Source organism: Hemitrygon akajei, chromosome 3 (genome assembly GCF_048418815.1).
Source record: "Hemitrygon akajei chromosome 3, sHemAka1.3, whole genome shotgun sequence".
NCBI lineage: Eukaryota > Metazoa > Chordata > Chondrichthyes > Myliobatiformes > Dasyatidae > Hemitrygon > Hemitrygon akajei.
The window spans coordinates 100,314,808-100,328,922 of record NC_133126.1 but is presented as its reverse complement, the minus strand read 5'-3'; the positions used below and the strand labels follow the sequence as shown (position 1 = coordinate 100,328,922).

General features: G+C 42.2%; 1 protein-coding gene across 5 annotated transcripts in view; it reads right to left on the bottom strand.

Annotated features, from left to right (window-relative positions):
• The window catches only part of ubr1 (ubiquitin protein ligase E3 component n-recognin 1), a 299,112-nt gene that overhangs the window by 74,489 nt on the left and 210,508 nt on the right, over positions 1–14,115 (bottom strand). For all 5 annotated transcript variants that reach the window (XM_073040481.1, XM_073040482.1, XM_073040484.1 and 2 more), the window contains 5 exons: positions 8,521–8,673; positions 7,949–8,046; positions 6,714–6,804; positions 4,268–4,416; positions 2,184–2,239 (listed from right to left, as the gene is read on the bottom strand). In XM_073040481.1, the coding sequence (XP_072896582.1) occupies positions 2,184–2,239; positions 4,268–4,416; positions 6,714–6,804; positions 7,949–8,046; positions 8,521–8,673 (547 nt within the window). The remainder of the gene's footprint in view (positions 1–2,183; positions 2,240–4,267; positions 4,417–6,713; positions 6,805–7,948; positions 8,047–8,520; positions 8,674–14,115) is intronic.

Sequence of the window (14,115 nt, the reverse complement as noted above, 5' to 3'; positions counted from 1 at the left end):
ACGGCTTATCTACTGATATCTACTATAAGCCTATGGACTCTCACAGCTACCTGGACTATTCCTCTTCCCACCCTGTCTCTTGCAAAAATGCCATCCCCTTCTTGCAATTCCTCCGTCTCCACCGCATCTGCTCTCGGGATTAAGCTTTTCATTCCAGGATGAAGGAGATGTCTTCCTTTTTTTAAAGAAAGGGGCTTCCCTTCTTCCACCATCAACTCTGCTCTCAAACGCATCTCTCCCATTTCACGCACATCTGCTCTCACCCCATCCTCCCACCACCCCACTAGGGATATGGTTCCCCTTGTCCTCACCTACCACCCCACCAGCCTCCAGGTCCAACACATAATTCTCCGTAACTTCCGCCACCTCCAACGGGATCCCACTACCAAGCACATCTTTCCCTCCCCCCTCTTTCTGCTTTCTGCAGGGATTGCTCCCTATACAACTCCCTTGTCTATTCGTCCCCCCCATCCCTTCCCACCAATTTCCCTTCTGGCACTTATCCTTGTAAGTGGAACAAGTGCTACACCTGCCCTACACTTCCTCCCTCACCACCATTCAGGGCCCCAGACAGTCCTTCCAGGTCCAAGTTGCATGCCATCTTGGACAATGTCTCCCATCCACTTTATAATATATTGGTTAGGCACAGGAGTACGTTCAGCCAGAGGCTCATTCCACCAAGATGCAATACTGAGCATCACCTCCTCCCTCAGAGTGTCAGACACCCTGAGCCAATAGGCTGGTCCTGGACTTATTTCCACTTGGAATAACTTACTTATTATTATTTAATTATTTATGGTTTTATATTGCTATATTTCTACACTATTCTTGGGTGGTGCAACTGTAACAAAACCCAATTTCCCTTGGGATCAATAAATATGTCTGATTCTGAGGCGACACTGCACCTGTGAGTCGGCTGGTGTGATATACTGTGTCTGATGCTCCCGGTGCGGCCTTCTATATATTGGTGAGTCCCAACGCAGACTGGGAGACTGTTTCGCTCAACACCTACGCTCTGTCTGCCAGAGAAAGCAGGATCTTCCAGTAGCCACACATTTTAATTCCATGTCCTATTTCCATTCTGATATGTCTATCTATGGCCTCCTCTACTGCCAAGATGAAGCCACACTCAGATTGAAGGAATAACACCTAATATTCTGTCTGGGTAGCCTCCAACCTGGTGGCATGAACATCGATTTCTCTAACTTCTGTTAATGCCCCTCCTCCCTTTCTTACCCTTTATTTGTAATCCCCCCCCACTTTTTTCTCCCCTTTTTCTTCTCTCTGCCCCTCTCACAATCACTCCTTGCCTGTCCTCCATCTCCCTCTGGTGCTCCCCTCCCCCTTTCTTTCTCCCTAGGCCTCCCGTACCATGATCTTTCCCCTTCTCCAGCTCTGTATCCCTTTTGCCAATCAACTTTCCAGCTCTTAGCTTTATCACTCCCCCTCCTGTCTTCTATCATTTTGGATTTCCCCCTCACCCTCCTACTTTCAAATCTCTTACTATCTTTTCTTTCAGTTAGCCCTGACAAAGGGTCTCAGCCCGAAACATCGACTGTACTTCTTCCTATAGATGCTGCCTGGCCTGCTGCGTTCCACCAGCATTTTGTGTGTGTTGCTTGAATATAAATCTTGGTGTTTTGAGAAAATGGCAAAATGAGTAGATTAACAAACTTTTTTAAAGGTTGAAAATACATACTTTTTAAAATTCAATAAATTCAATGCAACTTGATGCTGCCCATCTAGCTCCTAATTTGAGCTGTAATGAACAGGGAGACAGAAGTGACTAAAGGCTTCATTAAGGGCTAGTCAGTAAATTTCATACTGGTTACTAAACTACATAAACTAAAGAAATACAAAAGCTTAGCTAACCACTGTACAAACTGTTACCAATCTGCAGTTAACTGTGAAACAAAATTAAATCCAGCGCAGGGCAACAGGTGACACAAAACAGACTCAGCGGAATTATTCCAAGATTCAAAGCTTACTTCAAGAGTTCTTTAGTTAGTACACAGAGTGGTAAGGTGAAGGGTGCTAGAGGAATAAAAAGGTTAGAAAAATTTCAGAAGAACAAGGCTTTAGGGATTGATGTTCCTGGTATAAGAAGGTCTTGTTGTTTATACACAGACACACACGAGGTTTATTCAACAACTGTTAAGAGAGAATGGAATACACAGTCCTACCTGTCTGTCTGGCAATGATCCAAATAAAACTTTGTCCTCTTCATGAAGTATGTTCTCTATAGAAAGTGAAAGTTTTGTTAAAATAATTGATTTCTTCACATTCAAATATTGATCAATGTAGGCTGAAAAGTTCAAATTTATTATCAAAGCACCTACATGTCACTATATTCTACCCTGATATTCACTTTCTTGCAGACATTCATGATAGAACAAAGAAACACAATGGAATCAATGAAAAGCTACACTTAAAGATCGACAACTAACCTTTGTGCAAAAGAGACAAAATCTGCAAACAAATATATAACCTCACAACCTAGAGACTCACTTTCAAGGATAGTGTGAGAACGGGGGGTGGTGGAGAGGCATAGCAGAAATGGGGGTGGTGGAGTAGCAGGGCACTAACTCATAATAAGAAATAGGAGCAGGAGTAGGGCATCTGGCTCATTGAGCCAGCTCTGCCATTCGATAAGACCATGGCTGATCTGGCCATGGACTCATCTCCACCCACCTGCCTTTTCCTCATAACCCTTAATTCCCTGACTATGCAAAAATCTATCCAACCTTGTCTTAAATATATTTACTGAGGAAGCCTCCACTGTTTCATTGGGCAGAAAATTCCACAGATTCACCACCCTCTGGGAAAAGCAGTTTCTCTTCATCTCTGTCCTAAATCTACTCCCCCTGAATCTTGAAGGTATGTCCCCTAGTTGTAGTCTCACCTATCAATGGAAACAACTTTCCTGTTTCTATCTTATCTATCTATCCCTTTAATTATTTTGTATGTTTCTATAAGATCTCCTCTCATTCTTCTGAATTCCAGTGGGTACAGTCCCAGACTCAATCTCTCATGTCTAACCCCCTCATGTCTGGAATCAACCTCGTGAACCTCCTCTGCACCACCTCCAAAACCAGTATATCCTTCCTCAAATAAGGAGAACAGAATTGCAAGCAGTACTCCAGGTATGGCCTCATCAGTACCCTGTACAATTCAATCCCTCTAGCAATGAAGGCCAACATTCCACTTGCCTTCCTGATAGCCTGCTGCACCTGCAAACCAACCCTGGCAGCTAAAGCATGGAACAATTACCTTAACCCAAGAAATTTTCAATTGTGATTAGTGTGCTGTGGCTGTTGAAATCTGGCCCGTATCTATGACACATAGGAGTTAACACTTAAAAATTATGAAAGTTTGGATAAGTTGATGTTCTAAGCACAACCCGAGGCAGTGAAACAGAGTGGGATTATGTGGGGTAAAAGAATAAAGGACAGGTGTGTGTTAAGGTGGAAGACTGGAGATTTATGAAATGATTAATCTTTTATTATCTCTTACTCCACTTCTGTGACCCTTATTTTACCTTGTATCATAACTCTTCCTGTTTTAAACCCCTTGCACATTTTAAAACTACTTTATCCTCAATTTTCCAACCTATAATGAACATCAAACTGGAGTATTATTTTTCATGTCTTTGACATTGCTATCACCTCCTGAGCACTCTGCCAACATCTTCTGTTTGTTTGTCCATATCAGCAAAGAGCTTTCATCAATTCAGGCACAAGTTGGGCTGTTAAGTTGCAATGTATAAGATACAGTTAGGCTCTATTTGGTTGTTGAGGTTTTATGTTCAGTTTTGGTCACCCTTCTATATAAATCATGTCATTAAACTGGAAAGAATGCAGAGGATGTTGCAGCTACCTAAGGGACTGAGTTATGGAAAGAGATTGAGTAGGGTTATCTTATAGAGCAGCATAGTTAAAGTTAACATGCATACCCTTTTTCCCAGTGCTGGGGAATCAAGAACTAGGAGCAATAGGTTTAAGGTGAGGGGAGAGATTTAATAGTTCTTCTTTTACACCTAGAGAATGGTCAGTATATGGAATGATCTGCCAGAGGAAGTAGTCAAAACAGGTATATTCACAACATTTAAGAGGTACTTAGATAGGTTCAATTATAGCTTAGAGGAATATGGAGCCAGTTGGGAAGAGCTCTGATGGGAATCATAGTCAGCTTGGACCTGCTGGCCCTAAGGACCTCTTTCCTTGCTTTATGACTCTATAAACCCAAGTAATTTCAAGATAATGCATACCTGTGGATTGAATTGTAAAGGCACAGGCACTCCACGCCATTAGTGGAACTCGAGGATCAGCTTCATTCGGGTCAACTTTCAATCCTACCCGGTACACAGCGGTAGCAAACAGCAGCAGCATTTCCACAATGCTCTTCGAATACTTGACTCTATCAAAACAGCAGAAGGACATCTTAGAAATCAATTTAATTTTTAGGATTAACGTACCACAAGAAATGGAGTAGGCCATATGCTCCTTGTGTCTGTTCTGTCATTGAGGAAGATCTTTTTCTCCAATGCCTCTAGTCTATCCTGTTTCATATGCCTTGATTATCTCATTATCCACATTTTTAATCCGACTGTCTTTTAACTTCTAAATCTCCCTTAAACATGTGCTGGAATTCAGCTCCACAAGTAGAACTTCTGCCTCAGTACCAGCGACCAAAGTGGACCTGTGATCTGGGCAGTCTATAATCCAATGGTATAAACATTGTATTTTCCAGTTTCAGAAAACCCATGCTCCCTGTGCTTTTTTCTTGTTTCTCCCGATCCACAGAGGTTCTCACATCCATCTGTCACAGAAGTTTCATACCACTCCCTTATTTTGTTCTACTTTTCACCTTCCTTATCAGATTCCAGCGTTTGTACCTCGTCTCCACAGCACCTTGCAGCCTCTGCTTTTAACTTCACTCTCCCTCTACTTCCATTTGCCTTTTCTTTTTACTCTTATCTGTCTCTACCAGCCACCACGTCCCGACTCCACCTCTCCCCATCTGTCCATCATCTCCCTCCTTACCTTAGTCCACCTATCATCTATCAACGCTTACCTCACACTTCCCTGTGACTGTGGCCTGTAGTCATCGGGATCCTGGACCAGCTTCACTCACCTCAGCAGTGAACTGGCTCCGTGGATGTGGTCCGTAGTCATCGGGCTCCTGTACCAGCTTCACTCACCTCAGCAGTGAACTGGCTCCGTGACTGTGGCCTGCAGCCATCGGGCCCTGGACCAGCTTCACTCACCTCAGCAGTGAACTGGCTCCGTGGCTGTGGCCTGTAGTCATCGGGATCCTGGACCGGCTTCACTCACCTCAGCAGTGAACTGGCTCTGTGGATGTGGTCCGTAGTCATCGGGCTCCTGTACCAGCTTCACTCACCTCAGCAGTGAACTGGCTCCGTGACTGTGGCCTGCAGCCATCGGGCCCTGGACCAGCTTCACTCACCTCAGCAGTGAACTGGCTCCGTGGCTGTGGCCTGCAGCCATCGGGCCCTGGACCAGCTTCACTCACCTCAGCAGTGAACTGGCTCCGTGGCTGTGGCCTGTAGTCATCGGGTTCCTGTACCAGCTTGACTCACCTCAGCAGTGAACTGGCTCCATGACTGTGGCCTGTAGTCATCGGGTTCCTGTACCTCTTTATACTAGCTACTTCCCCTCTACACTCTCAGTCCTGATGCAGGGTCTGAAACCAGAGGTGTCAGCTATCCACAGATATTGCCCAACCCATTGACTTTCTCCAGTGACCACAGTTTTATCTGGATCTCTGTGTCATCTCTGTGACATGTGCATATGTGTCTGCATGGAAGAGGAGTGGAAGTCAGCATGTTTCAAGCCATGAGCACACAGAATGGGGGAATAATTGTGGGACCTTGTGGCCTACTCCCACTTCTATTTCTCGTGTTTATGTTTTGCCTGGGTACTGCAGTTTCTTCCCACATATCCTTGTGGGCAGATGAACTGGCAAATAACTTCCAATGCCGGCAGGTAGGAGGGTTGTATAAGATGCAGAAGGGTGTTAATGGATATACAAGGGATACAAGCGCAGGAATGACGTGCCAAGAAAGCATCACAAGGAAGTATGAGAAATACAAGCTGCTCCAAGAACTCCATCTTTCAGGGTCTTTCCTTACTGCAGCTGGACTGGAACCCACCTCAGCCAATCATTGCACAATTTTTCAATCTTTCATTCTCAGGATCTGAGCACAACGGGCCCAAGCAGCCATTTTCATTTATCTCTCACTGTGCTTAAGGTGGTGATGTTGGAATGCTTTCTAAAAGTAGTTGCTTTAAGGGAACTTCAGGACTTTGAACAATTTTGCAAGCTAAAGTTAGAAAGCAGGATGTCTCAGGTCTTTTTATGCTTTTTCAGCTGATGAATGCTGATCTCAATCAATAAAGACCGCATCAGCACTTTGCCAAAACTGAACTAGTTCCAAGATCCAAGAGCTGTCTTAGAACAGCCCAGATATTTACCTCAACCCTTTTTCATTCTTCCCTTTAAAGCAGGGGCAAATATATATTGAGCAAATTTTCTGAAACAGACTAGATTGGAACTCAAGGCAGTAATCTAATTAAGTCTGTTGTTACTCCAAGCCATAGTTACTGCATGCGCGAATAGTATAGCACTGATTTTAGTATTTTTATAATTTTCCATAAATATTCATGAGAAAACAAAAATGCTGGATTACGTACGGTGACTGGACTCCAAAGCTGAGGATGGACCTAAAGTCCACTGGACTTTTCCACAGAACTGGGTTCACTTGAATGAGACTGGTTTCCTCCTCTAGATAAAAAACAAACAACCACTGACTGCTGCAAAACTCATTAGGTGGAACAGCACATAGACACTTCAAATAAAAGAGTAGCTCAGCTCAGAGGTAAACTTTTGGACTGATTAACTGACAGTAAATTATAAAACATATCTTACAGCTTTGTGGAATATCCTACAGCAGAAACATTGACCTTTGAAAGAATTAGGTTAAAAGGTGCTTAGGAAAACTTAAACTGGAATCCAATCTCTTTGCTCTGGTCTCCTTTGCTGGATGTTAATACAGTAAAACGTGCATCACTTTGGATTTTGGCAGTGCTGAGCTTGTAGATTTTGTGGTCTATTGGATAGTATTCTTTTTAACATTTCAATGTACTTTCAATCACACAATTTTTATCAATTTTTATGCAGACAATGTTTAAAGTAAGTGTGGCAGACATTTCCTTCTTCCATGAGTCTGAAGAGCATGAGAAACATTCCTCCTTCTCCCCTTTGAGTTTTAAGGAAGTATTGGAAGCACTCCTCCCACTCCACCACGAGTTTAAAGGGAACATGGAAAACATGCCAAATCAGCAAGGTTCCCAACAATGGGATGGAAAATTGTCTAAGTTTTACTATAATCCCAAAGCTATACATTTCCAACATTTTGTTTTTGTTTTGGGTTTTCAGCATCAATGGTATTTTGCTTTTCAAGTATTTTCAAATTTTATTTAGAAATACAGCCCTTCTGGCCCAATGAGCCTGTGACACCCAATTACACCTATTGAATCTATTAACCTACTAACCCATATGTCTTTATGGAAGGAAACGAGCCCAGAGAAAACACACACGGGTAAGGGAAGAATGTCCAGACATCAGCAAAATTAAACCAAGAAAAACTATGTAATAGTTGTGTGTTAATTGTGCAACCCTAATAGCCCCACTTCTGTGTCACTCATGTACACTGTGGTGATCATCAGTATGTGACAGTGTCTGACAGTGCCTGACAACTCTTTCCTTCCCACTCCTACCACATTCCACCAAAGCTCTAATCAAGCACCAGAATGCCAAACTCCTGTCTCATACTGAGTAATTTAGTCTGATCAGATATCAGACCGTGTCTGGATTGCTTTCCAAACATATCCTTTCTCATTAAAATCAATTTCCCTCACATACGTACCTTTTGTGCCCGAAGCATTCAATCCCATAATTCTTGCTAAGACATTTTCTAGCCAGCGAGATATTGTGAGTGTACGTGCTATTGTTTCTGTATCTTTGCTGCAATACAGAACAGATTGAACGTTACAAAGAGAATTCTCATACTATATACATTTTCTAAAATTGTGAAGCTGGTCAGTTGGTTGCCTTTCCAATACTAGACTTGCACTCCGCTCAGTTTAAACTCATCTCATCTGAACCTAGTTGACATTTTTGAGAGTGCAGTACTGGAATATCAGTGACAAGCCTCTGGAATAGAGCACAGATAGGAATAGATCAGGGTAACAGCAAGGAAGCCAGAATAAAACAAAAAAAAAAAAATCAGAAGATTTAAGTGGGAAAGTGGAAACACCTTTTGAACACTTCTTGAAATGTTTTTTTAAAATCAACAGTAGTGAGGTTATTAATTGAAAAGCAATTAACTACAAATGTTGGAAACAAAACACATATGACCAGTGGACTGTTCAAGCACCAATCTATTTACCACATAAGCTTTTATACAGCAATGAAGAATTAGACTGCTAAGAGACATACCTGTCTAGACTATGTGCTTGCAGTGGAATGATTGGGATGACAGTATTACAAAGAGTCTTGCACAAAGGGCAGAGGAACTCTCCATCTTCCAGACCAAACGGAAGCTCAGTGTGAACACGGTTGCGTGTTGAGTTCTGCATAGATCCAAAACATCTAGAAATGACAAAAAAAAATCTAAACATTGTGACCCATCTTGGAAAATGTGGGTTTTAGGTTTATATGTACAATATGATTCCTGATCCGACTCAACATTCCTGTCATTAACCAGAATATTAACATTTTCCATGTCAGGACTACCACCATAGGGAGTGGGTGACAAATATGACTGGAATGAAATTATGGCTTGAATGACTGAAGATATTTCATAGTAACCAGAAATCATGTTGTAAACCTCTAGGTACATGAAGGTTAACCAGCTTAAGTCAGTTTGAGATCAGAATCAATACTCAATACATAACGGGCACATACCTCCCCACATCAGTATTATCTACAGAAGGTGCTGCCTCAAGAGTAACAAAATCCATCATCAAAGATACCCACCATCTGAGCCATGCCATCTTCTCTTTGCCACTGTCAGCAGGAGGTACAGAAACCAGGGGTTCCATACAATAAGGTTTAAGAACAGCTATTTCACTTCAAACATTTGGCTGTTGAACCAACTGGCACAACCTAATCACTGCAGTTTAGCAACAGTATGACCACTATGATGACCCTGCACTAATATGGACTTAATTTGTTTTTAATTGTGCTCTTTAAAAGTTGTATACAATTACTGTTTTCTCATGATGCTACTGCATATAGTTCTGTCACTGCACCTGTGCACACATGTATTTGTACATATAACAAGAAACTCGACTTTGAATACCTTGCTACACCACTCAAATGTACTCCTGCTGCCTCTGTGATATTAATTTCGACCTGTGACATTTTCCCCCTTTAATTCTCTATCCTTCCAAGGCATATATTGCAGATGACAACATCTGCTCAACTTAATCTCATTTTTCATGGACTCCTGACTTCCATTTCATTGTATTCTTCAAGTAAAGACAGTACAAATTGCGGCTTTTCTTTAGCACACCATTCTCACTCTCTGCCAAATACCTATTTCACCCAAGATATCAAGTTTCTGCCATCCATTTTATGCACTATGAATACACGTCCTCCCAAAGTTATCACAGCTTCCACTACTGAGAAAAGCTCTAACCCAAACAGTTTGGCTGCTGGCAATGTAGTTAAATAAGAACATAGGCCAACCAAGGGTAACAAGTAGTTAAGCCAGAGAGTTCAACCCAACTATTTATATATTGTCATAAACTGAGGTCCCACACAGTAGAAGAAACTTGTAGCTCAGCAGCAGCTGGCAAATCCATTTTATCAGCCTCCTAAAGTGCTCATTTATATGCATACACTGTACATGTCGGGAGCTCAGAATTTTGTGAGGCCTTGTAACTTAAACCCAATAAATAATGCTTGTGAAACAAGAGTTAGAGATTAAGACAATGGAATATCTCCTTCACAAAGTATAGTTACTTCCTGTTAATTCTTATAGCTGGAATGAAAGAACAGAAATACAGTGGTATGGTATCCATACTGCATCTGCTACTAGACAAGTTCTATCTTAAGCATGTTATTTATAACTCCAAATCTTTAAACCATGGACCTCAGCCAGAAAAGTGATTAGATTCATTCTTCAGAATCAGTCTAATCTTCAGTAGCCCCGTCCTGCTCAAGGGTCTCGAACTGAAACATTGACTGTACTCTTTTCCATAGATGCTGCCTGACCTGCTGAGCTCCTCCAGAATTTTGTGTGTTGCTTGAATTTCCAGCATCTCCAGATTTTCTCTTGTTAATGATAAGACTCAGTTATGTCTTGAGAATTTGTGTAAAGTAATTATTTCACAAGATCTTGAATGTAAAGTAAAAAGATACAATCCAGAAATATAATGCCATGTTAAAAGGAGAAGAGCAGAACCGTGTGGCATGCTCTGACTACGGCTTCATTCTCAGCAGACACTCGGGAGGACTGCAGCTCTGGACATATTCAAGTTTAGAGCGCACTCTGTGGCTTTTTATAAAATCAACTCACGCACAATAATCGTTCCTTTAATGTTGTCACCTCTTAAAGGATTGTGTCTGATTCAGAGACAAACAGTTTAAAAGAAAGAATGCCTGTTGCTGCCGTTGACTGTTCATGAATGAAGTACAGTGCTTTAGTTAGCAGCAGGGGCCATGCCCTGAGCTCCAACCTGACTGAATTTCAGACCTACAGAGGCGCCTGATGCTGATGCCCCTACAAATCTAAAGCTGGCATCTACAGAGCACCTGGAGCCAAGTCCTGATGCCAAGGCTCCTGGAGATGCCCCAACTTAACTGGTGGGACAGCTCACTCCTTGCCTGGTCTTTTAGGCCAGTATGTGAATCTGACAGGCAAGCTTAATCCACTCCAAGTCTTCCCTTCAGCAGTCATTTACCTTCCAGTCCAGATGGCTCTATTTCAGGACCAACCAGATGTGGTCACTTATCTTGAAAGTGTGGTAAGAGGGCTGGGCTGCAAGTGAGGTTGAAACAAATTCTCCTTCTCCAGCATACTACTAGCTAAACTAACTGGGACGATTAAAAAATATGGAGAGCTATCTAGGGAAAAATGGAGGGAAGGGTTATTAATCTAAGAGTAGGTTAAAGGTCTGTACTATATCGTGGACCGAAGGGCTTGTATTACACTGTAATGATCTGTGTTCTAAAGTCCAGGCCATTAAGAACAGAGTTAATGAATTAAGAGCGAGACTGACCTATCAAACAGAACTGAAGGGCTGCTATGTGCTAAACACACAAAATACTGGAGGAACTCAGCAGGTTCAGCAGCATCTATGAGAATGAATAAACAGTCAACATTTCAGGCTGAGATCCTTTATTAGGACTGGAAAGGAAGTAGGAAGAAGCCAGGAAAAATAGGTGGGTGAGGGGATGGAGTGAAAGCTAGAAGATGACAGATAAAGCCACATAGGTGGGAAAGGTAAAGCACTGGAGAAGTAGGAATCTGATAAGAGAAGGGAGTGGACCACGAGAGAAAGGGAAGAACAGGGGACTGGGGCGGGGTGAAAGACAGCTGAAGTGAAGTTGTAAAAGACATGAGTGGGAAATAGAAGAGGGAAAGGGTAAAAGTAAAGAAAAGATACTGGCATAGATAGAGGAATGGCTGACAGGCAGGAGGTAGTGAATGGGAATAAAAGGGGCCTTTTCTGGTTGCCTGCCAGTGACTAGTGGTGTTTTTCAAGGGTCAGTATGGGGACCACTACTTTTCATAATGTTTGCCAGTTATCTAGATAGTGGAATTGATGCCTTTATGGCAAAGTTTGCGGATGATACGAAGATAGGTGGAAGAGTAAGTAGAGCTGAGGAAGCAATACAATTGTAGCAGGGCTTAGGCAAATTGGAAGAATGGGCAAAAATGTGGCAACTGGAATACAATGTTGGGAAATATATGATAATGCATTTGGGTAAAAGGAGCAATAGTGTGGACTAGTATCTAAATGGGGAGAAGGTTCAAATATCAGAGGTGCAGAGGGACTTGGGAGAGCTCATGGAAGACTCCCAGAAGGTTAATTTACAGGTTGAGTCCCGTAAAGAAGGCAAATGCAATGTTGGCATTTATTTCAAGGGAAATAGAATACAAAAACAAGGAGATAATGCTGAAGCTTTATAAGACACTAGTCAGGCTGCACTTGGAACACTGTCAAGTTTTGTGTCAGAAAGGATGTGTTGTCATTGGAGAGAGTCCAGGGGAGGTTCATGACGATGATTCTGGGAATTAATGGGTAAACATATGAGGAGTGTTTGGCAGCTTTGTGCTTGTACTTACTGGAATTTAGAAAAATGCACTGAAACCTACCGAATGTTGAAAGGACTAGATAAGGTGGATGTGAAGAGGATGCCTCCAATGGTGGGGACATCCAGAACTAGAGGGCACAGCCACAAAATTGAGGGGCGACCCTTTAGAACAGAAGTAAGGAGGAATTTTTTTTTAAGCCAAAGAATTGTGAATATGTGGAATGTTCTGCCACAGACTGCAGTGGAGGGCAAGTCCATGGGTATATTTAGAGCGGAAACTGATGATTCCTGATTGGCTGGGGTTTCAAGGGATATGTGAGAAGGAAGGTATATGGGTATCAGCCATGATGAAATGGCAGAGTGGACTCAATGGGCTGAATGGCCCAATTCTGCTATGTTTTACGGTCAAACAAATGACCCTAACAGATTTGCAGGTGAAGCCCTGAATGGAGGTAGCCATTCCTGAATAGTTAGTAGGTTCTAACCTGATGGCATTAATATCAATTTTTCCTTCCAGTAGTTTTTTGCTCTTCCCCTCCCCCTTTCCTCTTCTACTTGCACTCTGGCCTCTTGCCACTTCTCCGAAACTATCTGTTTAATTTAGTGGATGGACCATTCAACATCCTCCAGCAAAGCTAGAGGTGGAAGTCTGCTTCCTAATCAACAAATCATGGTGCTTGGATAAATTGATTCCAGCAAGGTTCTGCTTACACAGCCTGGAATATCCAATGGTGATAAATTGTCCATAGGAGTTCACTTCAGAATCAGGATCAAGTTTAATATCACCGCATATGTCGTGAAATTTGCTAAGCAGCAGTAGTACAATGTAATACATAATAATAAAAAGTGAATTACGGTAAGTATATACAAGTTAAGTTATATTAAACTAGTGCAAAAAAAGTGAGCTAGTGTTCGTGGATTCAATGTCCATACAGAAATCGGATGGCAGAGGGGAAGAAGCTGTTCCTGAATTGTTGAATATGCCTTCAGGCTTCTGTACCTCCTTCCTGATGGTAATGATGAGAAGAGAGCATGTCCTAGTTAATGGGGGTCCTTAATGATGGACACCACCTTTTTGAGGTACAGCTCCTTGAATATGTTCTGGGTGCTGTGGAGGCAAGTACCCATGATGGAGCTGACTGAGTTTACAACTAACTACAGCTTATCTTGATTCTGTACAGTGCCCCCCTCCCATACCAAACAGTGATGCAGCCAGTTAGAATGTTCTCCACAGTACATCTGTAGAAATTTGAAAGCATCTTTAATGACTACCAAATCTCCTCAAACTCCTAATGAAATATAGCCACTGTCGTGCCTTCTTTGTAACTGTATCTATATATCGGGCCTAGGACATACCCTCAGAGATGATGACACCCAGGAACTTGAAATTGCTCGCTCCTTCCGCAGCTGATCCCTCTATGAGCACTGCTGTGCATTCCCTCATCTTACCCTTTCTAAAGTCCAAAATCAATTCTTTGGTCTTACTGACATTGAATGCAAGGTTGTTGCTCCGACATCACTCAACTAGCTGATCTACCTCACTCCTGTATGCCTTCTTGTCACCATCTGAAATTCTGCCAACAATAGTTGTTTCTTCAGCAAATTTATAGATGGCATTTGAGCTGTATCTAGCCACACAGTCATGGGTATAGAAAGAGAGTAGAGCAGTGGGCTAAGTACACACCCTTGAGGTGCATTAGTGTTAATTATCAGTGAAGTGGAGGTGTTATTTTCAATCTGCACGACTGTGGTCTTCCAGTGAGGAAT